At 40.6% G+C, this 24,487-nt stretch overlaps 5 protein-coding genes across 5 annotated transcripts; 2 read left to right on the top strand and 3 right to left on the bottom strand.

Annotated features, from left to right (window-relative positions):
- Positions 1–300: 300 nt before the first annotated feature.
- On the bottom strand, positions 301–2,772 carry fdxacb1 (ferredoxin-fold anticodon binding domain containing 1; the record flags this gene model as incomplete). The annotated part of the gene is made up of 5 exons (XM_080837239.1): positions 2,596–2,772; positions 2,363–2,519; positions 1,962–2,165; positions 1,614–1,772; positions 301–1,333 (listed from the first exon to the last, which is right to left on the bottom strand). The coding sequence occupies exons 1-5, from the start codon at positions 2,768–2,770 to the stop codon at positions 301–303; spliced, it is 1,728 nt and encodes a 575-aa protein (XP_080693365.1). The 5' UTR covers positions 2,771–2,772.
- Positions 2,773–6,735: 3,963 nt separating this feature from the next.
- Positions 6,736–8,759, top strand: gig2p (grass carp reovirus (GCRV)-induced gene 2p; the record flags this gene model as incomplete). Its single annotated transcript, XM_080846121.1, has 2 exons — positions 6,736–7,273; positions 8,689–8,759. The coding sequence occupies 2 exons, from the start codon at positions 6,736–6,738 to the stop codon at positions 8,757–8,759; spliced, it is 609 nt and encodes a 202-aa protein (XP_080702247.1).
- A 482-nt stretch (positions 8,760–9,241) lies between these two features.
- On the bottom strand, positions 9,242–11,440 carry ufc1 (ubiquitin-fold modifier conjugating enzyme 1). Its single transcript, XM_080835165.1, has 6 exons — positions 11,316–11,440; positions 10,873–10,940; positions 10,698–10,761; positions 10,535–10,611; positions 10,125–10,215; positions 9,242–9,950 (listed from the first exon to the last, which is right to left on the bottom strand). The coding sequence occupies exons 1-6, from the start codon at positions 11,436–11,438 to the stop codon at positions 9,870–9,872; spliced, it is 504 nt and encodes a 167-aa protein (XP_080691291.1). The 5' UTR covers positions 11,439–11,440; the 3' UTR covers positions 9,242–9,869.
- An 862-nt stretch (positions 11,441–12,302) lies between these two features.
- On the top strand, positions 12,303–14,582 carry LOC308364086 (mitochondrial import receptor subunit TOM40B; the record flags this gene model as incomplete). The annotated part of the gene is made up of 9 exons (XM_080837066.1): positions 12,303–12,447; positions 12,580–12,647; positions 12,861–12,953; positions 13,052–13,153; positions 13,240–13,345; positions 13,670–13,792; positions 13,878–13,954; positions 14,036–14,138; positions 14,443–14,582. 9 exons carry the CDS (start codon positions 12,303–12,305, stop codon positions 14,580–14,582), a joined length of 957 nt encoding a protein of 318 aa, XP_080693192.1.
- Positions 14,583–19,813: 5,231 nt separating this feature from the next.
- bicdl2 (BICD family like cargo adaptor 2) lies at positions 19,814–23,222 on the bottom strand (the record flags this gene model as incomplete). Its single annotated transcript, XM_080835244.1, has 9 exons — positions 19,814–19,984; positions 20,093–20,207; positions 20,333–20,415; positions 20,521–20,595; positions 20,889–21,035; positions 21,326–21,472; positions 21,946–22,062; positions 22,322–22,537; positions 22,959–23,222. The coding sequence occupies 9 exons, from the start codon at positions 23,220–23,222 to the stop codon at positions 19,814–19,816; spliced, it is 1,335 nt and encodes a 444-aa protein (XP_080691370.1).
- Positions 23,223–24,487: the final 1,265 nt, after the last annotated feature.

Below are 24,487 nucleotides of genomic sequence, written 5' to 3' on the forward strand. Positions count from 1 at the left end.
TAACTTGTAACATTCAGTCAACAAAATAATAGTCTGCCATGTATTTTAGATGTAAATATCCATACACCAAAACACATTTGGGCTATGTGGTCTTAACCTGCTTTGTTTGATATAAATAGTCATGCAATATACTCTGAGAGGACTTAAAGTAAAAACCAAACAGTCGAAAGTGCACACATTATTATACATGAAATACATGTAGACATACAGTATATATGGTACATATTTAGGGCAGATTTGGTTTGCAATTATAGTGCTTGTTGACAATTGATCTTCAAGTAAGCTTAGACTGCTTTTCCTCTACCTGAGTGTGACCTGCAGTTTTTGGGAAATCAGCTTGCGCAACTGAATTTGCATGTCCTTTATTTGACTGTATGAAAGTGCACGATCAGGTGACTGATAGGTCAACCGGTAACAAAGGCTGGCATGACCCATGTGTGGATGTCGGAAACGGTCTACCAGTACCACTTCTCTCACTGTGCCTGCTGAAGCTTGACGGACAACAGCATGGAAGTCAAGCTCGTCAAAGCTGTCTGGTTCCATCCAGAAGCTGATATCATGTGAATAGCTCGGTGGGTACAGCGAGAAACAGCAGAAAGGTTCGAGGGGTTTAGAAGAGAAGTGCTGAAGGAAGCGGGGATCAGGACTCCAAAGCAATCGCCAATCAAAGAGATTGAAGACAAGAGTAGCCAAGTGATCAAGGTTTATGGTGACCACAGACAGTCTGACACCCTGAAATTCATACTCTGGTGCAGACACGTATGTTAATCTCCCAAATTTTGGAAGTTTTTCTGAGTTCATCCACACTTTCTTTGTGTCTTCTTGGTCCTCTGCCATTAGGACTCCATATGGTGACAGCAGTGTATCTAAACACCCACGGAGACCCTTTAAAGGTTCAGAGTCTGAGGGGAATGCTCCAACTAGAAGAAGCTGGTGATGGACAGGAGACGTGCTGGTGGACACAGGGGCCCGACAGAAAACCAAGCCACTTAGGGCATGTAGTGTCCCGGGGCAGAAATCTTCATGCTGGATAATCTCTGAGAGATGCGTTAGCATAGATGGCTGTAGCGCATACTTGGTATTGGAACTTGGGTGGTCATCACCTTCGTCCTCCTCGTGTGGACCTTGACCATGGGTTTTAATAGGCCTCACCCAATACATGTTGGCAGGAGAAAAATCTGAACCAAAAGTGTGCAGTTGATCTGGGGCGTAACAAACCAGTTCAGGAAAGTTTTGTGGCAGTCTGTACACTGGCCATGAGGACTTCAGCTCCCTAAGAAGCTGCTCCTGCACCAATTTCACGGGGTGGCAGGATTGTGAGTCAAGAAAAGACCTGTGAATGATAACCGATGAATTGATTAAGTGAGACAATGTACATCCCTAATCCATCAGCTCACTACAGAAACATACCATTAAATGTCATTGAATAAAAGCTTCTACAGAGTCATCATACTAACACATTTTAAAACACTGCAGTGGACTGTAAGGATTCAAAATATGGGTCCAAAGGTGGTGTACTGTACACTTTTACCCTAAATGTAACCCTACATCCTCATAATCAGAGGTCTATTCCAAAACACGTTGTTATTATGTAGAAATGATTATATCAGTACCTGTTTACATATTCGCTTAGCTCTTCTGGAAGTTCAAATAATATTCTATCTTTGGCCAACGCTGCCTCCATTTTTAAATTTACCGGTGTAGTATATGGATAACTCCGTTTGAAGATATGGTTAAGAGCACTGTCCACATGGAAACCTTTATCTTGGCTCCTAACAAACAAGACCACAACATGACGAGAACAATGATGAAAGCGTTCATAAACTTACATCTGTAAGAAATGTGTTTCTCTACTTCAGTGCCAAAGTAATCACTTCAATTTGATGGTAACACAAACACTGATAACCGTTCAGATACACTTTAATTTGAATTAATGATAAAATGACTACAATTCTACACACCTGTAACCTGTGCATTTATAGCCCTGATACTTGGTCTGATCAAAAGGATGGACCTCACTCAATATCAGGCCAGCCTCCGCTGCCATGGCAACAGCTTGCCAACTGTTTTGCCACTCTCTCATTGGACTATCAGCTGGAGTACCACCTTGGCCATTGCACAAGGTCAAGTGAACCTCTCCTTCACCTTTTAAGACCTGCACACAACTGGGGCAAATATATCACAAATTCATGTTTAGAAATATTAATATTCACGTGTCCTTAAACTAAAAAGTACAATTGCATCACATGACGGATCACCACAGAGATGCGTATGCAGTGCATTTCAAATGACTGTGGCGTTGGTTAGTTGCAACTAAATCGTTCATGACAGGAACAAGATGTCCCTTCCTTAAGTTGCCTACCTGAGAAAAAATTTAGCCAGGAGACTACGGTTCTTTCTCACTCCGCTTTTCCGACCGAAGTGGGGAAAGTTGAAGATAATGCAGTCAAAGAGGTGACTTTGGAGAGCTTCATGTTCACTCAGACACGTGCAGTCCACTCGAAAAAGCACAGAGGAGCCTGACAAAGATGGCAAAATCAAATGAAATGAACTTTCCTCCGTCATTATAAAATCTGAGAAAGTATAGCTGCTCACCACAATCGCGTAGGCGCTGTATGTTTTCTCGGGTACCATCCATCCGAATTGACACATCTTCTGAGTGTAAGCAAGTGGCTGTTATATTTAGCTCATCCATGGACGATTCGATCAGAGCAACTGCGAAGGAAAAGTTGCCCTCGCCAACAAGCAGGACCTCACGTGCGGCGCACATCGCTAGTTAAGTGACAGCAAAACAATGAAAACATGAAAAACATGCAGCATCCTTGCAACGTTTAGGGTTTCAGTTGACAGACATGCACCAAAGCAACGGGTCAAATAGATATGACGCTTACAAGTAACGTTATCAACACAGTCACTGACTTACTGTTTCACGACTAGCTAAATTAGACAATTAGCTTGACAGCTGATAATTCTAACAACTAACTTACTTTTAAATTTGAAACAAAAATTGACAACGCTGCTGTTGTTGCACGTTTGATTTGGGACCGGATACAAATTGGCGCCGGAGTCACTGACAGATGCCAGTGGCTAGCAAGACAGCATACAGCATTATATTCTATCTTGGCTGACCATGTCAGAAAACGCTAGGAGTAATCTACCACCACTAAACCTGTTGGCTAGCTAATAGCAAACGTAGCCTGTTCAGAGATTTGCACTTCTACGGTTGGTTAACTGAATCAGTTAGGTCATCAAAAGGTGGCGTTACAAAGAGATACTACATTCAAAAGCAATTTTTTTTTTTACCTCGTTGGATTTACAAACCCTCATGTCATACTCTTCAAATTTCTAAACAGTAGGCTAGATTCATGTAAGCTTATTGGTTTTACATTGAAAATCCTGTTCCTACGGCTGGAGCACCAGTTTAAATGACCCTGAGGGAAACAACGGAGATGCATATAATTTCACCAGACAAAAAGGAATTTTCAAACTATCACATGGACATTTACGAAGGTGCAAATGTGTTGGTTACCAAGCATGTGTAAACTTATGTTTACATATCCATAGAAGCCATTTCTTCATACTGCTCGTGTCGAACGCCGCAAGTCTTTCACCTTGTCAGGTCCTATGCAGTACCTATGCGGTAACAAAATGTAAGGAGCCTGCATCCACCAATGAAATGACGAAAATAAAATGGCGGGTTATTTGACCAGAGTATAGCACAAGTAAACATGTGTTTTGCATGCCTTATGGGGGGGACAAAAACACCTTTGTGATCTTAACACTACAGGTGTGGTTAATATTGCAATTTTACTAATAGGCTTCATCCAGTAAAATAAAGGCTCTCACAAAAAGAGTCGATTTGTAGTCCTACACGTTGGCAAATTCATTATGTGCTGTTTGTACTTATATCTACAGAGCATAACAGAAACTGAGTAGCTGCTAAAATTCAGACATGCCTGCTCAAAATGAATAGGAACCTGGGTGTACACTGGCCCCACCCACTTTGTCCCTTCCTAACAGGTGGACTGCATACAAACCCCTAGACCAGGGGTCGGGAACCTTTTTTGCCTGGAGAGCCACTTCTACCATTTTTTTTTTTTTTTTTATCTCAGAAGAGCCACAAAAAGACGGTTAAGTTTTTAAGGTTGAGTTTTTTTAATACATTTTCTACTAGTTTGAAAAGTTATGTTACTAGTAACTTGAAACGTAAATGGCAATGGGAAATTACAGAAGTTAACAACGCTACAACGTAACAACGACATGAAGTTAACAACGTTAACAACACAACACCCGAAATTGAACATTAGGTTACCAGATATTAATACATACATTTCCTAAACATAACATGCAAGGTAGGCGAGTCGTCCTCAATGCGAGTCTGGAGCGTGGTGACTATATATAGCATATGTTGGCCTACTTACAATTCATTTTCATTAGTTTTTGCTTATTATATAGGTTTAGTCGAAGTTTTTTTCTTCTTTTTTTTCTGGTTTTTCAGTTTTTTTTTTCTGTTTGCCAATTTTCTGTCAACGATTCCCGGGACACTGAAATACCGGGGAAGAACCATAGGGCCTTGGAGGGCCAAATTGTTCTTGCATGTTTGTTTTAAGGGGCCATGTCTACCCATACCATAACCATACATTACATGTATAGCGCCACCTAGTCAAAAATTTAAAAGCAAAAATTAGGTGTTTTAATCGCATATATGTCAAAGAGCTCGAAAAATTACCTAATTTGCCAGGGACATCAAGCCTGTAACCGTCCATCTTCGGTAGAGTTTTTGTCCATGAATGGAGCAAAATTGGGGTTATTTTGGCATAGCTTGACGGAATTCGGTACACGTCTTCATCACGCTTGGACGCACCAAAAAGTCTCTTGACGCCATGGTGGTAGGTCCACAGGAAGTCGGCCATTTTGAGTGGAAGATGCGTTTTGACGGCGTTTGCACACCTCGCATCTGATCGAACTCCTCCGACAGATTTAATGGTAACGCCTTGAAATGTGGTCAGGTTACTCTTCAGCCATGGGCGACTAAGGCTGAATCCCATTTCACCCCTTAGCCCTTCGCCTTTCCCCTTCCCCTCCGTTTTGCGCGTTCACGTGGAGGGGTAGGGCTGTCCCAATTCACGTTAAGACAGAAAGGAAGGGGAAGGGCTTTCCACCCCTCCAAACAGAGATTTTCCGAGGGCACACTTCAAACGAAGGGGTGAGACCGATTTCCCTCAATGCATTGCGAACCCGTGATCATTAAAGAAGAAACATCGCGCGAGTCCCTTTAAAAATGTCGGAAACAGCAGGAAAAGCATCACACAAATGAAAGTATTTTCTTTGTAATTCATGGTTTTAAAACTTGTTTAATGAAATGTTGGATTTTGTTAATAACAGCTGCAGGCGCCATGTTTGTTTATGTCTGGTGAGTGACAGCTGTCGCTCTCCGGTAACGTAACAGCTGACGCAGCGTACTGATGACGTACGTAAGTGTTGAAGGGCTATCCCAATTCGTAGGGCTAGAGTTTAAACCCCTTCGACTACCCCTACGTTATGGCTCCATTAGAAAAGGCGAGGGCCAAGGGGTAGGGGTAAGGGTAGGGGTGGAGATTAGAAATGGGATTGGGCCTAAAAGTTATAGAAGATTTTCTCATTAGTCGGAAGGTGTAGGCGTAGCAGACCCTCAAACTTTGCCAACTTGCCATTGCTTGCCACAAAACACAAAGTCTCTTATAACTCTTGCGTACATTGTTTGATCCAGAGAAAATGTCTTAGGGTGGACACTGGATCCGGCACGAACGCGTACACATGCCTGACTGATATCCCCTATAGCGCCACCTGTTGGTGGTTGGAAACTTCACTTTGTTTCCACACCTCTTTATGCGACCTGTTTTAACAAACTACATTGCAAAACAAAAATATACCAAAAAAATCCACAAAAAAGTAGTACTCAAAACATTACATAACCAAATCATCAAAATCTATCACAAATAATTCCTTTAATACATCAAAATGAAACACAAACCAATTTACACACACAAAACACATAAACACACTGACAACCATGACTCATTCTGTGCCTAAACCTACAGAACAGTTCGGCGGTCATATTTTGTAACGCTTTGCCTTACGTCTAGTTTGATTTACTTTGGGGTGTAACCTGGAACATGACCATGTCTAGTCCTTCCTTCCAGTCAGCTGTCTATAGTGAAAGCGAAACCGTAACGTAGAAGAGCACTGAAGAGCATTCGCGTAAGTGTAATTTTGATTTATAAATGTTTGAATCGTTACTTACCCTCACTAACACACAAGTCACATTGCCGCATTCGTGTAATGCCTTTAAAGGTAAAGAAAATTGTGTGGTCGAATGGAATCGATTGGTTGAGCAAAACAAAAATCTGGAATTTCGCGAGCGCAACTATAGCCTACAATGCAAATTAGTTTAGACATATTTTCATATGGGGCTTCAAAGTTAGATCGATGGAGCGCGAGGAAAGTAGACATTTGGAAGTGCGCTTAAAGACGTACTTTATAGTGTTTGTGATTATTTTTGTACACTGAATGCAAATGTTCATGATCTTTTAAATATGTCTCTCTCATGCACATGTTGCCAAGGCCCTACACGTTGGATAAGTATTTCTTAAATTGCATTTGAAAAACACATAAAACCCTATGATTGTACCGTTTTGTTTAAACTATGCTATTTTCTTTCTCTCCATATTTAGTGTATTTCAGTGAAGTGAAATTATGTCCACTGTCACTTTCTATGGTTGGGAAGTGGATTATGATGGTGACCACCATCTGAAGGCTGAGCAAGAAGCTAAATCTGGCAGACTCTACACCATGTACCATGGCACAGATGTACAAACTGCCCGTACCATTATTAACAATGGCTTCAAGCAGTCTCCAGACGGAATGTTGGGCCCTGGTGTTTATGTGAGCCGCAATCAGAAAAAAGCAGAGCGCTACCCTTTAAGGTCCCCTGTCACTGACAAGGTGGTGTTGAAATTGCAAGTTGATATTGGGAAGGTGAAACGCATCGACACCGACAATCACCCCATGCAAAAGACCTGGCACGCGCAGGGCTATGACACTGCATGGGTGCCCCCCAACTGTGGAATGAAAGCTGTACCAAGCGGCCTTGAGGAAGATTGCATTTGGGACCCAAAGCGGGTTGAGGTGGCGGATATTGCTCTTGCACCCAACACCACTCTTGTGGCTGAGCTTCGGCAGCTGATATCTCAGAGAAAGAGTCAGTTTATGAAGCCCTCCGGCCAAGGAGCCTGTAATTTATGCAAGAGGACAAATGATACCACCCATGTTGCGCAGCCATGTTGGGGATGTGGAGAGAATATTTGTACCTTCATGGCCAAACATACCTGCCGTGCCAGGCCATAATGTGAAAATCGTCATTTTTGTTCAAGGTTTTATGCATTATAAAACTGACAGTCAACATTCTGTGTAAAGGAAGAAAAATAGTACATTGTTTTCCTTATTTTTTCTTTTCCTGCCTTTGGGTTGGGGCTCTGTATCTTTTTTGACATATCTTGTATAATACCATATCAACCATATCTCTGAAAAAAATCATTCAAACATGTTTTCCTTGTCATATTTCCCCATTCACCTCCTAGGTTATGTCTTTGTTGAATTCGCGCATAGAATGGAGAATATTATTGCACAACAGTGCCATGGTTAAACTTACATTTGTCTCTTTTTTAAATCACCACCAGTAGCAGAGCAGAGTACAAAGCAGAGTGAGGAGAGTATATAAGTGTTTAAGGTTTTCATACATATGTAATAATTTACTATACACTCTGTTCTCTGTCTGGAATACACTGTTCCCTCTGCTGACCGAGACTACGGTTCTCCTGCTATTGTTACAGTCCCAGGAATACAGTGCAGTTGGTTTGTATCTGCATTGAACATGAATGGTTGTGAAATCATGAGGCTACTACAAAAGTAGTAAAAAGTCAAAATAAGGTTGATGGATTTGTTTAGGATAATTTAGAAAAACTCAGCTGAACTCAAGAAAGACAAAGTTAGTGAAATCACCCATGCAGCTTGCAATGCAGTTTCTGATGGAAAATATAAAATAATCTTATGACTCTCCCCACCCTTCATTTCAGCCAAATATTGTAACTTATTTCCAACAACCTAAAAACCACATTTTTTTTTACTGAAAATGTGTCAATCTACATTAGATTCTTTAGATTTACACTGTAATAGTTTACAAGACTAGAACAAGTTAAAGTATTTATTTGTCAGATGCGCAGAAAAACACAGTCGAACTGGGCACTGAAATTCTCAGGACAAGACACCGCACAACAACCTACCATAGCATAACATAAAATAGCATAACATATAAGTACTCTGAACATAAATTACACATAAATAAACATATAATACATCTACTAAATATACAAAATAAGTATGCAATAGAATCTGCTAAACATATAATACCCAGGGCTGGGATCCCCCTGCCTATGATGAACTCTGCAGACCTGACCACACTGCATAGGACCTTACGGTCCTTGGCTGTGCATCTACCATACCACACTGTGATGCAACCAGTCAGGATGCTCTCTATAGTACACCTGTAAAAGTTAGTGAGGATGACTGATTCCATACCAAACTTCTTCAGTGTCCTCAGGAAGAAGAGGTGTTTCCGGGCCACTTTCACAACCTTGTCTGTGTGAACAGACCAGGTGAGATCACTGCTGATGTTCACCCCGAGGAACCTGAAGCAACTGACCTTTTCCACTACGGATTAGTTGATGTATAGGGGTGCATGCTCTTCCTCCTGCCGTCTCCTATAGTCCACAATCATGTTTAGTTTTGCTGATGTTAAGAGAGAGGTTATTAACCTGACACCATGTTGTCTGGGTATCAACCTCCTCTCTTCACACTGACTCGTCATTGTCTGTGATAAGGCCCACAATGGTTGTGTAGTCAGCAAACTTCACGATGAGATTTGAATTTTGCGTAGCCACACTGTCATGCGTGAACAAGGAGGACAGGTAGGGTAGCGTTTATGCGTATAACATATGATTAAAATGCATTCGCTGAAAAGTTGGTAAAATATCTAATACATACAAAATTCATAATGTGCATTTCTAATAGATCTAATACATGAGCTTATTTGTTGGAGGTTCTTAATACAGTGAAATGTATGAAATATCAAGTTGGCAATGTGAACATTTCTGATGAATGAGAGTCATTTAGAAGTAAGTGTACCAAATAACACTTATTTTCATTGCAATATAGGTAATTTATTAAGTCAGTGGTCTGACCATTGACAAAACTATTCTGTCACCATATTTTACATTTTTACAGTTTAATGACCCAAATTGAAATGCAAAAAAATAAGATACGTCAATAATTATGTGAACACATGGTAATTTCCGAGACAGACATTATTTTCTTAAGATTTACAAGTGCCAGTAGACTAAATTAAGATAGTCCCCTGTAAAACCATCTATCTTTGCACACATAACCATTATGACTGTTAGACAATACACATTTGTGCCTTGACAAAGTACATGTGTTAGGCTGGTAAATATTCCAACATCTAATTTCAAATTCCAGTATTTAATGGGTGTGACTGACTATCTGAGTCTTATATAATTGCTAAATGCATCCCCAACAAATGAAATGCAACAGCTGGCTGACTGAGCTGAATTAAACACTGCCCAGTACAGATAAAGTGTACAGCATGTAAGTAGTACATTACAGAAGACAAAGGGAATTTCAGGCACATCATTCAGAAAAACACATGGTGAGAAATGGTCAATACTGCCACTTAGTTAGGCAGGGCTTGCAAACAAACACAACATGTCTAGTTTGGTGTTCCATCTTGGGAAATGAGTCACACGGAGGTCTTTTCAACTATTCTGCTGCTCTTTGTGTTCGATGATGCCTTTAGAAATAAGGTCTGGTATCTCAACAGCCAGCCAAGGACCAAGCTAAAAATAAAAACAAGGGGAAAAAAAACTGTTATTTCTAAATATTGTATATTTTAAAGGTGTGAAATATTGTGATGAAGTACAAACAACAACACAGTAGCCTAAAGTGCAGTCTGGCATGATAAAACACAATTGCTGTGAACTAATAACAGTACAGATGCATAATAGACAAACCCCAAGAGCCATCAGGTGAGCCAATCCAAATTTAGGAACATTTCTTGCCCACAGTGGCTTGAAGTGGTCTGTCAGGCAGATCTTGCCACCCCTGTAGGAGAGACAGAGAGAGATTATGAATGACAATGTAATTGTAATTTACAACACTGTAGCTAAATTATATTCATTATTTTATCCATATGCCTCCCAGACACACTTTTTCCTTCTAAAATGCTATCCTAACGACAAAAGGATTATTAAAAATAACTGAGAGTTACAGGAGGCTAAACTGTACTGAAAAGGGCTGAATTATAACAAAGTTCTTTAATGGCTTTATCTTTTTGCTATAGCAGGAGCAACCATAAGATTACTGAGAATATTTGTATTCCTGGAACCCTAGTCAAAAGTGACCGTAGGTTGTACTCACTGACCTGTACATTTTGGCCGTCTTCCCATCCAATTCAGGTATTGCCACCTCAGGGGCAGTAGCAGGGTATGTGACAGGAATCTGGGTGTGAGCAAATCTCTTGAAATCATCCTAAACATGTGAATGATACTCTTTATGTTGAAAAGTTTTATATCATTTATACTTACATCGAATTCCACATCAAATTCATACTTGAGTAGATCATGGATGCACCAGCATTTCCCAAACCATCTAAAATACACAAATAAAGGGTTAGATTTAAGTTACATTCTCCAGTTTCTAGAACCCGAATTTGAATAGACTAACAGTTTTAAGACAGACACGAACTCAACGATTACTTACCTTGTGCCTTCTTTATTGGACTCCAGACGAAACCAGTCATTATCAGCTGCCTTGTTATTTTCTACATACTGCGGGGTATAGAAAGGTTCCTCTATGTTAGTTAATCAGGCAGTAATATTCTGAGATTGTTCTGAACTGCATCTCAAACTCTAGTATTCCATACAACTGCTACCTGTCATCTGATCAGAGTTCAAATTTGCTACCTAGATTTATAAGCTAAGCTAATCAATGGGTTGTGTTACTAGATCACGAAATACTTTGTTGCACAATTAATTATATTGTACCATATTGGACCAAGGCAAAGTCAGTAAAACGTAATGGGATACTGCTAGGTGGCTGAATTTGGTTACCAGCTGACAAGCCAAACTAGCTAGCTAGCAACCATAGAAAATACGCTATAAGGCTAGCATGTACGAATTAAGATTGATCCTACCTAACCTTACCTTAATCAAGGCCAGGTACTCCTCTCGCAGTCTCTGAACCCACAACTCTTTGTCTCTGGGACCAGAGTTAGTTTTTAGTAGAGGTATCTCTGACACAGCTTTCCGAGTTGCCTCATCTGCCATGGTTGTGCTGCAGGGGATGGGGAACTTGGTAATGTGACGTCAGCATTCAGCGTGGTGCATCTGATGCAAAAACTGAAGCACAGTGGACTGAAATTCGTTTTTGAGCAGATTTTATTGACTTGACCCCAAACTGCGATATTTTAGAATGTGTTAAGCGCATAAAACGCACGACGAGCACAGTCTGCAGGTGATAAACTAAGTGGTACTCTAAGCACATTGGTCCATGTTTCCTGAGGGAAGTATTTCCTCAGACGCCTTGCGAAGATAACACGGATTCCACATCTGGTTGCACCACTATCATTACTGTTATTCCCAGCATCCTTTTAATGTCATAGCTTCTACAGGGTTAAATGTTCTATCCATTCCATTAATTGACATTAGTTTAACAGATTTATCAGAGCGTTATGCAATTTATGTAAACCGGAAGAACAGTAAGTACATATGTTGACAATGTGCGTTTATATTTTCTCATCTCAGTAGCCCATCGACCTCTGAGTAGTCTCTGCACTTGTATTAGCGTTTCTGCATTTTTGCATCCTGTTTTGAAATAAAACGCGTGATTGAGTGCTTGTATGGTTCTGGCTATAGGACTGTTTTTTGTTTTTTGTAAAACCCAAGGCAGAGACTTTCTTCCATGACATTTTAATTGGAAATTAAGCTACATCCTACAGTACAAATGTTTTGGGGTCATAAAGGTTAATATCTTAAATTAAAGAACCAGATTATCACAACATTGTGATTGTGTTTGAGTAGTGATTGAGACTGATCTACATCGAAGCATGGGAGTCAGACAACTACTGGTTTGTTTCTCTTACAGAGACAGTCTGACGGTGTGTGGCTCATATATTTAGTTTGCTGGTTCCCATGGGCAGTGTTCTGGCCTTGTCATCTCGCCCAGGGCGTCAGAACTCCCCATTTCCCCTGGACCGACCCCTCGCCCGGTGGGACAGGAGAGATGGACGGCTTCCCAACCCAGGAAGCTTTGATGGCTTGCATCGCAGCTGTAAAGGTAAAGTTCTGTTATGTACAGGGATTTGCCATTTGCTTGCTGCTGTTTCACTCAGATTGACTCATATTGATTGGAATAGGGAGTTTTGACAATACTGAATGCTTTTTCTTACTTTTTCTTTTTTACGTCTAGATGTATTTCCACAGCAAATTGAAGGTGTTAAAATGATTGTTAACAAGACTCTAAGCAGCTTTTTTAAGGTATGTTCAATGTTAAAGCGTATTTGAGTGTGTTGATTCTCAAGGTATTCACACTCACAGATCCTACCAACATAGGCTACTGTGTGTGTTTACATCTTCATATCTAAAGTATGAATGAAGTCACATAATCATACAAAATGTGTGGGTCATATATATGTGTTCTTCACATGGTAGCATTAATTCAACAAGATTATGTTCTTCTCCAAAATGTAGGTTAATCACACATTCCACCTTAGTGCTGTTGCGCCATCATGTTATCGCTTCCACGTAGAATATCTACAGACAGACGGTGACAGTAAAGAAAAGGTAAGAGATGTCTTAATAAAACAGTTTTTTTCTTTTTTTTCTTATTTCATATTTTCCTAAACAATGTCTTGACATGTTTTCAAAATATTTCCCCTTAGGACAGCCCTATGCTGATTGGTGAAATGGATTCATCAAGTAGCCTAAATGCTCATTCGCTTCTCCATCTGAGTGACCGAATAAGGGCCAAAGCTGTGTTTCAGGTTTGAAAATGTACTTTTTCATGAAAATCTTTTTACATTTTATTAAATTAAAATCATTATGCTCATGGTGACTTTTATGTTGTTAGACCCAACAGTCCCAGTTTGTTACATGGCAGTTTGAGACTGAATACAGGGGAAGGGACTTTACAGCTGCTGTTACCATGGCTAACCCAGATATTCTAAGAGAGTCAGGTGAGGTAACAAAGGTTATGAAATGTGTTACCTTTGAGTAATGAAGACATTGCGGATGTGGCTCCTTCTGTATGAGAAATAATCCACCACATGTTGCCCAACAAGTTTTCCCTGTGTGTCCTGATTATCATCCAGTGACATATTTAACATACAGAAATGGCTTTGACATTTGCAATGTTGTTTTCTATGCATTCTCATTTTCAATTTATGTTGTGCTTAAACCTTGCACTTACACTCTGTGGTATCAGAACATTGTATTCAATTTGGAAAGGGTCAGGCCAGTGCCCGTGTGATTATAGTATGTATGTGTTTTATGGGGAACAGTCATCATGGTGGCACACTTCCTCCAGAGTGTCTCTTCTCATCTTGTTCTGGGGGGTGAACTGGTGTACCACCGTGGAAGGGCCGAAGAAGGTGGCATCCTCACCCTAGCTGGGCAGTATTCAGGTGATAATGGAAAGAAATATGAAGGCAACGTTAATATGCTATATCAAGGAGCCATTTTGCGGTAATATCTATGCCATTTTTCCAGGACCCAACTGGGTGGCCACACTGAATGCTGGGAAGGGAGGTGCGCATGCAAGCTACTACCACAGAGCAAATAAACAGGTAAAATTCAAGCCTTTTGTTATTGTCTAGTGTTATGCAATGCAGTGGAAAACCACAGCGTGTCCTCAATGGCTATTTCAGGTTCAAGTTGGAGTGGAGTTCGAGGCTAGCACCAGGACACAGGAAACAACTTTCTCATTTGGCTACCAAATGGAACTTCCAGAAGCTAATATGGTCTTCAGAGGTAAGCTATTGAATTAAACATTCTTATTGTTCTTCTCTTAGATGAGATGATCCATGCTTGTTTCAGTCTATGTTAATTTAACTATTTCAGTCATCCCTAACAGATGTGCCAGAGTGGTTACTGGCAGGATGTGGTATACTTTGATTCCTACTTCATTGTCTAATGGAAGACGTCTTTAAATTGCAGTCTTTATACATAAAGAGTACATGCATAGTGTAAAATGATTTGGATGATGTTCATATAAACCCTTGTACAAACAGTACATGCATAATATACTATATATAATCCCAAATATGTCTTTTAGGTATGGTTGACAGCCGGTGTATCATTGGTGGAGTTCTAGAGAAACGCTTGTACCCTCTGCCTGCCACTCTAATCATGGGGGCCTTTTTCAACCATCGCGGCGATAAGCTTCAGGTCGGCCTTGGTGTAAATGTTGGCTAAACATGGACTCTTAGGCTTGACAACTCTTCAGCTCCATTGCACACTGAACTGGCGGATTTGACCAATGAACCTCCTGTATACAAACTCTACCGGATGCCTGGACACCTGAAGGCATCTGGCCAGGGCTGCAATTCAGAGAATTCAACACTGGGAAATGTTGTGGACTACTGGAGCCATATTGGCTATATGCATACGTATCCCAAAACATATGGGTGGTTCAGTGTCCAGAACGTGGACTATTGGTCAAACTCAGGGTGCTGTGTCTGCAGAGAGATGTGCTGTGCTGTGGTCACTAATAGACACACACTCATAAAGAATCATTACGCATTGGTGCTGTCACACAGACAGTTCTAAGCCTCAGAGTATGTTTCCCCCCTTTTTAAGGATACTTGGTTAAGAAATACAGAAAGATTCTGTGGTTTCTCAATCCCCTTCCGAGAGTACATACATAAATATTCCTGAAATTAGTAAATACTTCAATACAAAATTATTCAAGGTTCTCTCCTTAGAGATAATTTGCATATTTTTCAGATAGTATGTGTAAGCAAAATGTTGTACAGTTAAGAAATATAGAAATAATTATAAAGAAACATAATACTAAGCTATACAAAGAGCGCACAACCCATATGTATGACAAAGTATAATACATATTTGATTGCTCTGGCAGTCAGTCTGAAGCAACTTTATTGTTCTTGTTGGAGTGAGCTATGTAGGGTGAGTGAGATTCTCATTTGGAATTTAAACATAATGTTGCACTACGTGAGTTGGTAATGTTTGTTTTTGAAGTTGAAAGGCTCATATCGCTATGTTTAGGGCCCATTTTCACAGGAAACTGTACGTCTTTGAACAAAACCTAAATGTATATGTATATCCTTGTTGTCACAGAAATAGAAATATTTTGGGATATATGCATACTAAATGGAACATGCACTAATTATTGTGTAACATGTACATGCTTTATTTATTTGTTTTTACAGTGTAAGTAATGTATTAGCATAGATACTAATACATTTGGCTATATTTGGATTACTTGAATCTGACATGAAAGATATGTTGAACTCATTTATTTTAAATAAACAAAATAACTTATTCAATCATATGACTTCACTCTGTCGTATTATGAGATCTTATATAGCATGTACACGATACATAGGCAGATTTATTGCTTTGATTTGATAGATTGATTAAGACAGAAATATTCTAAATTAATAGAAATCATAATTTTCTGTTGAAGACTGTCATAATAATTGACAGTTCTCTCCCCACGCCCTCTGATATGTTATGTTTCATGTACCAGGTGACTGATCCGTTGCAGGAATTACCAGTTCTTCCTGTTTGTGTTGAATGGGCAACCTGGGTATGCTTTCAAGTCAGGACATATCTATGAGCAAGTCTATACTTCAACTTGTTTCAAAGTCCTTTATTATATTTACCTGCAGAGCACATTTGACAGCATATTCAGTAAGTATGTTTAACAGATCTTGCCGGACGGACAGCTGATTGTGTGTCTGTGTGTGTGTGTGTGTGTGTGATTGTACTGTACCTACCACTATCGGAATCTGAAGAGCAATTTAGCTTGAGATGTTAATCCTGCTTTTTTTTACAGCTTTGTGACAGCACATCATTCTTCTTGCCGGTTGGGTTGTTGCTGTAGTTGACTACAGAAGCATAACTTAAGATATTTGTCTTATCAGTTAACTTTTCGACTTAAAGAAGACATATGGTAAAGCTATTTCTATATTCAGTCAGTAAAAAAATACTCTTTTGCGGCTTGGTTGATATGTGAGGGATAATGTATAGTCTGCCGGTCTGTATAGGAAAATAATCCTGAGGTGACGAACAGGACCCTGACGTACAGCGGCAAATCAATGGAACTTTTTGATCCCACTCGATGACTGATATTGTTGTTACATTTGCTGATTATTACACATTAGAGTTTATGTGTGTAAGAATATTTATCACCTCTCCTAAAAACTTGTTTCTTGAAGATTATAGGTTAGTAGGTGACTATGTCATGTTCATGTTCATGTTCAACTAAGAAGTATCATACTCTCAGTGTACATTCATTTAGGGTATTATTGGAAAGAAACTCACCGACATCTAACATTCCATGTTAATGGGACAGGTCACATATTGGAGCCAAATGGAGGCTTGAACACCCACCATGCCTGCAGCCTATCAAGATGGTCCCACTCAGTGTTCTCTCTGGGCTCACGGCACTCTCTGGTTTTCTGTGGTTCTTGAGGTGTTGTTTCCCCACAGCAGGTAATCACTGAAACTTAATGATGGCATGTTGCATATACTGTGTCAGTATGTTTGTAGCCGTAGCAGTTAGCAGTATGTATGTTTGTATGGCAGTCAGAGTACATGCATCCATGTTACATACTTTGCCCTGTATTGGCTGACCTGTCAATCAGCATGCAGTTTGGAATGGAGGGGTGTTTCACTTGCAAGTCATTTAAAGCCATGAATACGTAGTCTGCTTTGTACTGAAATTCTAAATATGAAGATGATCTGAAATTGATTGAAATCTATGGATAGTTTCATCAAGGAAGTTCACTTTATCCCTTATATTGGTGATGATCTTTTGGTGATGTAGTTCATAAACGTAGGTGTGTGTGAGCCACGTCATTATTCTGTAAAGCACGGGGAGTGCACACTTGAATGGGTTATAACGTCATGCCTTGCAGGTGCTCTCTCTAAACCACAAAACCTGAGAGTGGAAATACTGGACTTTAATGCCACGGTACTCTGGGAGTCTGGTCTAGGAAATCCAAGCAACAGCACCTATGTGCTGGAACAGCAGAAGCTTGGGTTTGTATTTAATATAACATAATTCCATTGAATGAGTTAGTTTTGAACCAAACCATTACAGCATTCATATGATGTTGCTTTGCAAATTGTAGTGTTTTGCACTAACATGCTTGTGTTTCCTGTAAACTATGTCTTTTAAGAGGGAACTGGACGAAAATAGAAAAATGCACATCCGTCTTGACATGTAATTTGGATGACTTTGGATCCGATGACCTGGATCATTACTTTGTCAGGGTGAAGGCAATATGGAAAAATGAAAGCTCAGATTGGACAAATGCCTCCTCTTTTCAGCCATATCGTTGTAAGCATAGTCATTCTATGTTTGTGTAGGTACATTTAATGCTGTGCACATGGAGCCTGTTAGATTCCCTTCCAGCTTTGAGTAGTTTAAACTCATCAGGACCATGCATACAACACTGTCATTCTCATTGGAAACATTTCATTGAATGTATGCATGTTAGCCTTTACTAAAATCAATTTACTTAAACTTCTTGATGATTTTTTATGTCTATAGATATATATTCTTTGTATGTATTTAACATTTAACAAAACCCACTTTATAAACATAAACTTCAGAAAATGTATATCGCAATATTGAAAAGTATGATATCATTATTTGAAATTAACACATGGTTCTTTGCATGTCAGCTCTGTTTAGCCCTCCTTTGTTGAAAGTGGGGGTTCAAGGGCAATCCATCTTTGTTGACATACATCACCCTGCCCAAGAAAAGTTGGAAAAGTGGGAACGGAAGTTCGCTATAGACCTCTTTCGGAACTTCTCTGGTCAATTAGTTAAGGTAGGTAAGACCCAACTTGACTTAAAGTGCTTAGGCATCTTATTTAACCTTGTCTGTTGCTGTGGTACCTGCACTGGAAAAGCATGATCTTAGGGTTAAAACTCAATACTTTACTCCAGAGGAACACACGGTATACTTTTTGTTTTGGAACAGATGCCACAGAGAATATCAGCTAATGGGTCCTTTGACAATCTTCCTGTTGACCGCTACTGTGTGAGGGTTTCAGTTGAGACCCACCTGGAAAAACAGTTTGCAGTGGAATGCATTGTCCTCCACTTGGGTAATGGGAAAGGTAAGCAAAAGCATTGTGCACCGCAGAGTGTATTTCATGCAGATTGTGACGTGATTGTGACGTGATCGTGTTATTTGTATCTGTTGCTGTATAGCAGATGGGTGGCCCTTGATGATCGTGGCAATGGGCGTGTCTTTCCTTCTTACTATTCCTGTTGGACTGATCCTAATCATTGGGTTGTGTTACTTGTGGCCCAGATCAAACTACCTCAGAACTCCAGAAACTCTGGTATGCTAAATCTTTATTTATCCATTAAGAAAAACATTCTATCATTGATACTGAAAAGCTATGTTATTACGTATTACACATTTGACAAGAAAATAGACACATTTATAATTAAATGTAATATTTTCATGCACTGTGTCCCACAGATAATCAGAGTTATGAAGCCAAAGGTGCTGGAGATCGTCTCTGAAAAGTCCAGCGCTATGATGATCTGTGTGTTGAAATATGAAGAGAACAACAGATCAGTGGACTATGACGTCAGGAGAGGTTTTACTTCAGTCAGGGACATGAGCTCAGTTTGCAGTAAAGGGTCGATCTGTCTGGCCCCTGAGGAAGATGATGATGTGTGTACAGGTGGCATTGATCACTCCGCTGATTACGGGCTAGATCTGGACAGCAGTGATGAGGAGACTCCAGTGACGGAAACACCATTATATGCAGCTGCCTGTCCATACGAGACGCATGGAAGTTTAGAAAATGGAAGAGAGATGGCGAGATTGATGGTTGGTGTACAGTTGCAGGACCATGTCTCATTGAACTCTTTAAACAGCCAGTCAACCAGGAGTTCAGAGAACATAGGGTCCACAGAGGACGCAACAGAGACGCCTTTGGACCCTTCATTTCACTATGAACCTCGTCCTCCGATCGCCTGGTACAACAGTGATGAAGTAAGCCAGTGAGTTACTTGTTCAAATGTGACACCTCTGGAATTGCATATTCAGTTAGTGTTATAAATACATATTTGATGCTCTGGAAGATTAAATATTAAATGGTGCTAGTTTTTTTTTTATGTCTTATGGATTCCAAAAGACTAATGTTTTCCTACAATTTTTTCCCCCTCTTATATCGTGTATCTGCTTGGTATTTTATGTGTAAATACAGTTTATGTATTGTGTGGATTTTTGTATTTTTATAATGATGCTAATGTTGGAGTTTTTGAGGATTGGCTAGCATCATTGTGATTTAAGATTTGAATGAAGTCACATAAAAAGCATTTGTACAAATCATAAAATATTTAATAGTTTTCTTTATATTTACAATTTATATTAAAACCACTATGCACAAATGTACAGAGGGGAAAATGTATCCCATCATTGTCGCAATTATTTCCCACGAAAAAGTGAGGAGAAAAAATTCTTGTCTTGTCTCCCATCTTCTCCCCGCAAACGCAAGGACTTGCTGGTGCGTGAACCTCTTTGGAGGGGCGTTGCTTTCTTTTGTTTCTCCTCCTCTTGAATTTGGACTTGTTGACAAATTACTAGTCGCATGTCCTCCTAGGGATAGAGAGAGTAAGAGAGTGAGAGAGTAAGAGAGAGAGATTTCTTGTATTTTTTGTAACACAAAGCCTTCTGGTATTTCCATAAACATAGTAACATGCAGACCTGCCAGGCATCCACCTCCTGGGACAGTGCCACCTTGTGTTTGATAGTACTCAGCAGCTGCAGGTTGAGAGAGTCTCGGTCTTGCCGTGTTTTTAGCAACTCTTCCTCCAAAGAACTAAAAAGAAAAAAGCGTACATGGCGCTGTTATCAGTGATTTTAGATGTGATTATCATCAGCATTTTAAGGACTTCATCATTTGTCTCCAGCCTGTAATTTAAATGCCAGTGGTGAGCTTTTTACCTGTAGCTGGATTTTCCAGGACTGCTTCGAAAAGGTTTCAGCTCTTCCCTCAACGACAGCAGTTCCTCCTCTTTTGTCTGCAACTGTTGTGAACATTTTATTTAGTCCCATGTGTGTGGTCAGGCTAGTGTCATTGTATTGTGTTAATGTGTAAAAGACAAATGCATGTGTGCTCCTGCCAGGCATACCTCTTGCTTCAGTTTTTGGAGTTCTGCATGTGTCACTTGCAGGATTTCTGAGTGAGCCAAGAGAGCGTCTTTTGCCTAGCCAGAAGAACACTTAATGAATGTAATGATTTAAACTGAAATGCGAACATAATCTGAACACAATCTCATTGTATTAATATTGTATACTGTTATGTGGGCAGTGGCTGAGCTCAGAAGGTTGTTTTCACCAACAATATGACTTACACTAAAAATGACATCTCCGAAATTATGAAAAAAAAATCTCTTTGGTGTCTCTAGCTCTACCCTACTCTACTTTACTCTACTCTACTCCAGTAAGATGTGATTTGTGTTGTAGTCAGGAAAAGCTTCAGCTGAGGTAGCCAGAGTACCTGGGACTGCTGGATCTCACACTGCAGTGACAGTGGAAAGCTGGTGGTCTCTCCCAGGCTCACCTCCTCCCCCAGGGCCTGCACTCTGTGCTGCAAGGTGCGGTTGAGGGTGTGCAGCTGGAACACCGTGCTGTGCTCCTGCTCCAGCTGCCACAAACAGCCAGAAGGACAGGTGCGCTGCTCAGGCTCGTGTGCTGTTTAGCCCTCATAGCCCATGACAATATGACCCATGACCCATGATACGGCCACTTCAGGGCAGTGACTCTACAGTGAATTATCCTATATCACATTACATCTCATGGAAAAATCAACATCTCTCTATTTCTATCTGTCTCTCAATCAGTCTTTATCTTTTTCTGGGGACAGTTATGTGATGTTTGTTTTCTTTCCCCTCATTCCCTCAACCCTGGTAATGTCACATCCAAAGCTTTCCTTACCTCTGACTCCTTCTCCCGCAGACTAGTTTGTAGTTCCATCACCCTCTCTCTCAGCATGTCTCTCTCCGACCGTAACCTGTCGTTGTCATCCTGTGTTGAACTCAGCCGCTTGTCTAGGTTTGTGTAGCGTTCCTGCAGCACTCTGTTCTGTATGATGAAGTGAAGGTAGTGTTATTTTCAAAAGTGTGTCGCACTATGAGGTGACTTGCATACGTAGTGTTTGATTTAGCAAATGGCATCAGTGTTTGGGGCAGTGGATTTATAGTTTGTAGTATTTTGTGTGTGCTCTCCCCACTATCCCCCACTTATGTTTTAAACTGGCATAGAATGATATACTGTACATAGAACACCACAAGGGTGATACTCATTAGACAGACTGAGAAATCACCCAGAAATGGCAGACAACAGACTTTTACAAACCAGTCATGTAATTATGTGACCAGGGTGCTTGGTCTAATTGACCTTTTCACATCAGTGAGTTTACATATAGAATAGACAAGCTAACAATGTTGAAAAGACATTCCACAGCTGAAATGAATGTTAAACATGTTTCCAGTGACCTCACACTGACGTTCTGAGTGAATGAATATACATTGTGCTTGTTGAGATTGCAACATCACCTCTGCATGAAGACTGTCCACCCTTGCGGATCTAATGGAGCGGCTGAAGCTGTCCTCCTCCATCTCGTCCCTCAAAAGGCGCAACTCAGAGCGCAGGGCATGCTCCAGTGATACGGCCTGCAATAGAGAGGGGGTTCTCCTCAGGGCGTGTGGCTTAGTCCTGTTTGTCTCACTGTCTGAAATAGGCCACAGCTATTTTAACCTGTTTCTCCACATTCTTCGTGAGACGTGGGCCGTGGGGTATGGATGAGTTAAACAGATAATGTTACCCTACTGCCCCCACACTCTTTTACATTTTCCTGTAATGACTGTTCATAATTTTTTTTTACCATACATTTGAACAACAATAAATGTGAGCCTCCTGGGGATGTCTGACCTCTGCCAACTGCTCTACTAGTTTCTGGTTGTGATTGGACAGCTGTGTGAGCTGTTCGCTCTCCTCGCGGCGCCGGTCTTTGCCCTGGGCGTGCTGCTGCTCCAGCTGCTTCCGCTGGGTCGCGAGGTCGGCCTGCAGCTCGTGCTCCCGCTGTGCGGCCTCCATCTCACACACATCCAGCTTGCGTTGTAGCGTGTGCTTCTCCTGTTGCACAGCCTGCACAGCCACACACACACAAACACACACACACGCACACACACACACACACACACACATACACACATACACACACACACACACACACACACACAGCCACAAACACACACACACACACACACACACACACACACACACACACACACACACACACACACACACACACACACACACATACACACACACACACACACACAGCCACAAACACACACAAACACACACACACACACACACATACACACACAAACACACACACACACACAAACACGTATCAATATAAAGAATCTTGAATAAACACAGCATGCAAGGGCATTTCTGTGGAACAGCAGCATGCGTATTCCACATATAAACAGCCAAAAGCTCTCAGTTAAAAAGAACAAAGTAAAGAAACAGTCACTGCCTCTCTGATTGTGTACTGTACCTCCACCTCCTTCTCCTTCTGCTCAAGCTGAGCGTTCAGCTCCTCATTCCTCTCCAGTAGTGCCTGTCCAAGCTCAGCTGCCAGGACCAGGTCACTCTCCTGCAGAGTGGAGCTGCCATCCTCCTGGGACAGGTCTGAAAGTGCCCCTGGGACCACCCCAGGGCCCATCGTCCGTTTGGTGGAGGCGGAAGATGAGGAGGAAAAGGGGAAAAAGGAATCCTCCAGACTCGGAGAAGGAAGGTTCTCCTTCTTCGAGGAAAACATTCGGTTGGGTGCACTCGCTGATTCTGGACTGTGGCTCACAGACGTTTCATAGACAGAATGGGCTGATTGTCACACTTTTTTAGATGGCATTTTAACCTTGCAGTTGCTGATTTGATGCATAGAAAACACATACAATGGCAATGGGTAAAATAATTGTATGGTGACTGGTTATCAAGACTGAGCATGTGCCAAGCCAAGGAATAGGCTAAAGATTTCCACACAGTAGTATACAGTCATCAAACGCCCATGTTGTGTTGGTGTATTTCGTAACCAAATATGACGTAAGCACTGCCAATGGTCCCAGTGTCTCGTGGTTGTTTTGAGGGATGAGGTCTCCTTTAGTATGACAAAATCAGAAAGCTGTATCCTCTGAAAGCAATCCTGTGGATAATCCTGTAGGTTTTAAAACAAGACATTAATGAAGAAACAGGCTTGTTTTTGACCCACAAAAAAACATGCCTTGAATAGCATCAATAGCATGCAAAAAAATACTTTTAAGAGCTGTGAGTGAGGTGGGTTATCATGGTAAGCAAAGTAGATGAAAAACATTAGATTACATTTCTCTCTTCAGTTGCCTTGGAACCACGTCTTTTGTTGCCTGTTCTCCCCTATTGTGAAGATGACCGAAATAGAAGTCTAGTAGTGTTCCAACACATTCCACAAGTTATTCAAGACTTCTTATGGACCTGCTGCTCCACCCTGCAGTGTCTGCCAGACAGGTTTTGTTTCCCTGGGATGATACATAATGCTTAGAACTTCAACTGGGGGGGCAAACCTAAAATATGCAGAGTCTATTCATTTAAAGGCTGATTTAAAAATGACCAAAAGGAAATAAATTGATCTTTCATACCGAGAGATGTTATCACAAAGATTTCCTCTATTAAGTGTCATTCAGGAAATACAATTCAGTATTTCACTTCTCACAGGCCAGGTAACACATATAGAACTTTACATACTTTATAAACTTTATAAACATTTGTATATCCTCTTATAGACTACAGTGAATGAAAAGATTCTTGATCATGCTGTTGGTACTAACTGTGATGTCAACGCCAATGAGTTCTTCCATTAAAGCTTTCTCATTTTTCTGAGATGTTTTCAGAAAATATAACAATAAAGATAACGTATTACCTGATCTCAGATCAAGGCAATCAGTATCAATAAGACAGCATTTAGTTCCAACCAACCAAAAGTCAGTTCATCGTCTTGTAATCATCTTTACACCTGCGTGTGTTTTTCTTACCTGGCAGCTTCCTGGTGCACTC

This window comes from Sprattus sprattus (genome assembly GCF_963457725.1).
Source record: "Sprattus sprattus genome assembly, chromosome: 1".
NCBI lineage: Eukaryota > Metazoa > Chordata > Actinopteri > Clupeiformes > Clupeidae > Sprattus > Sprattus sprattus.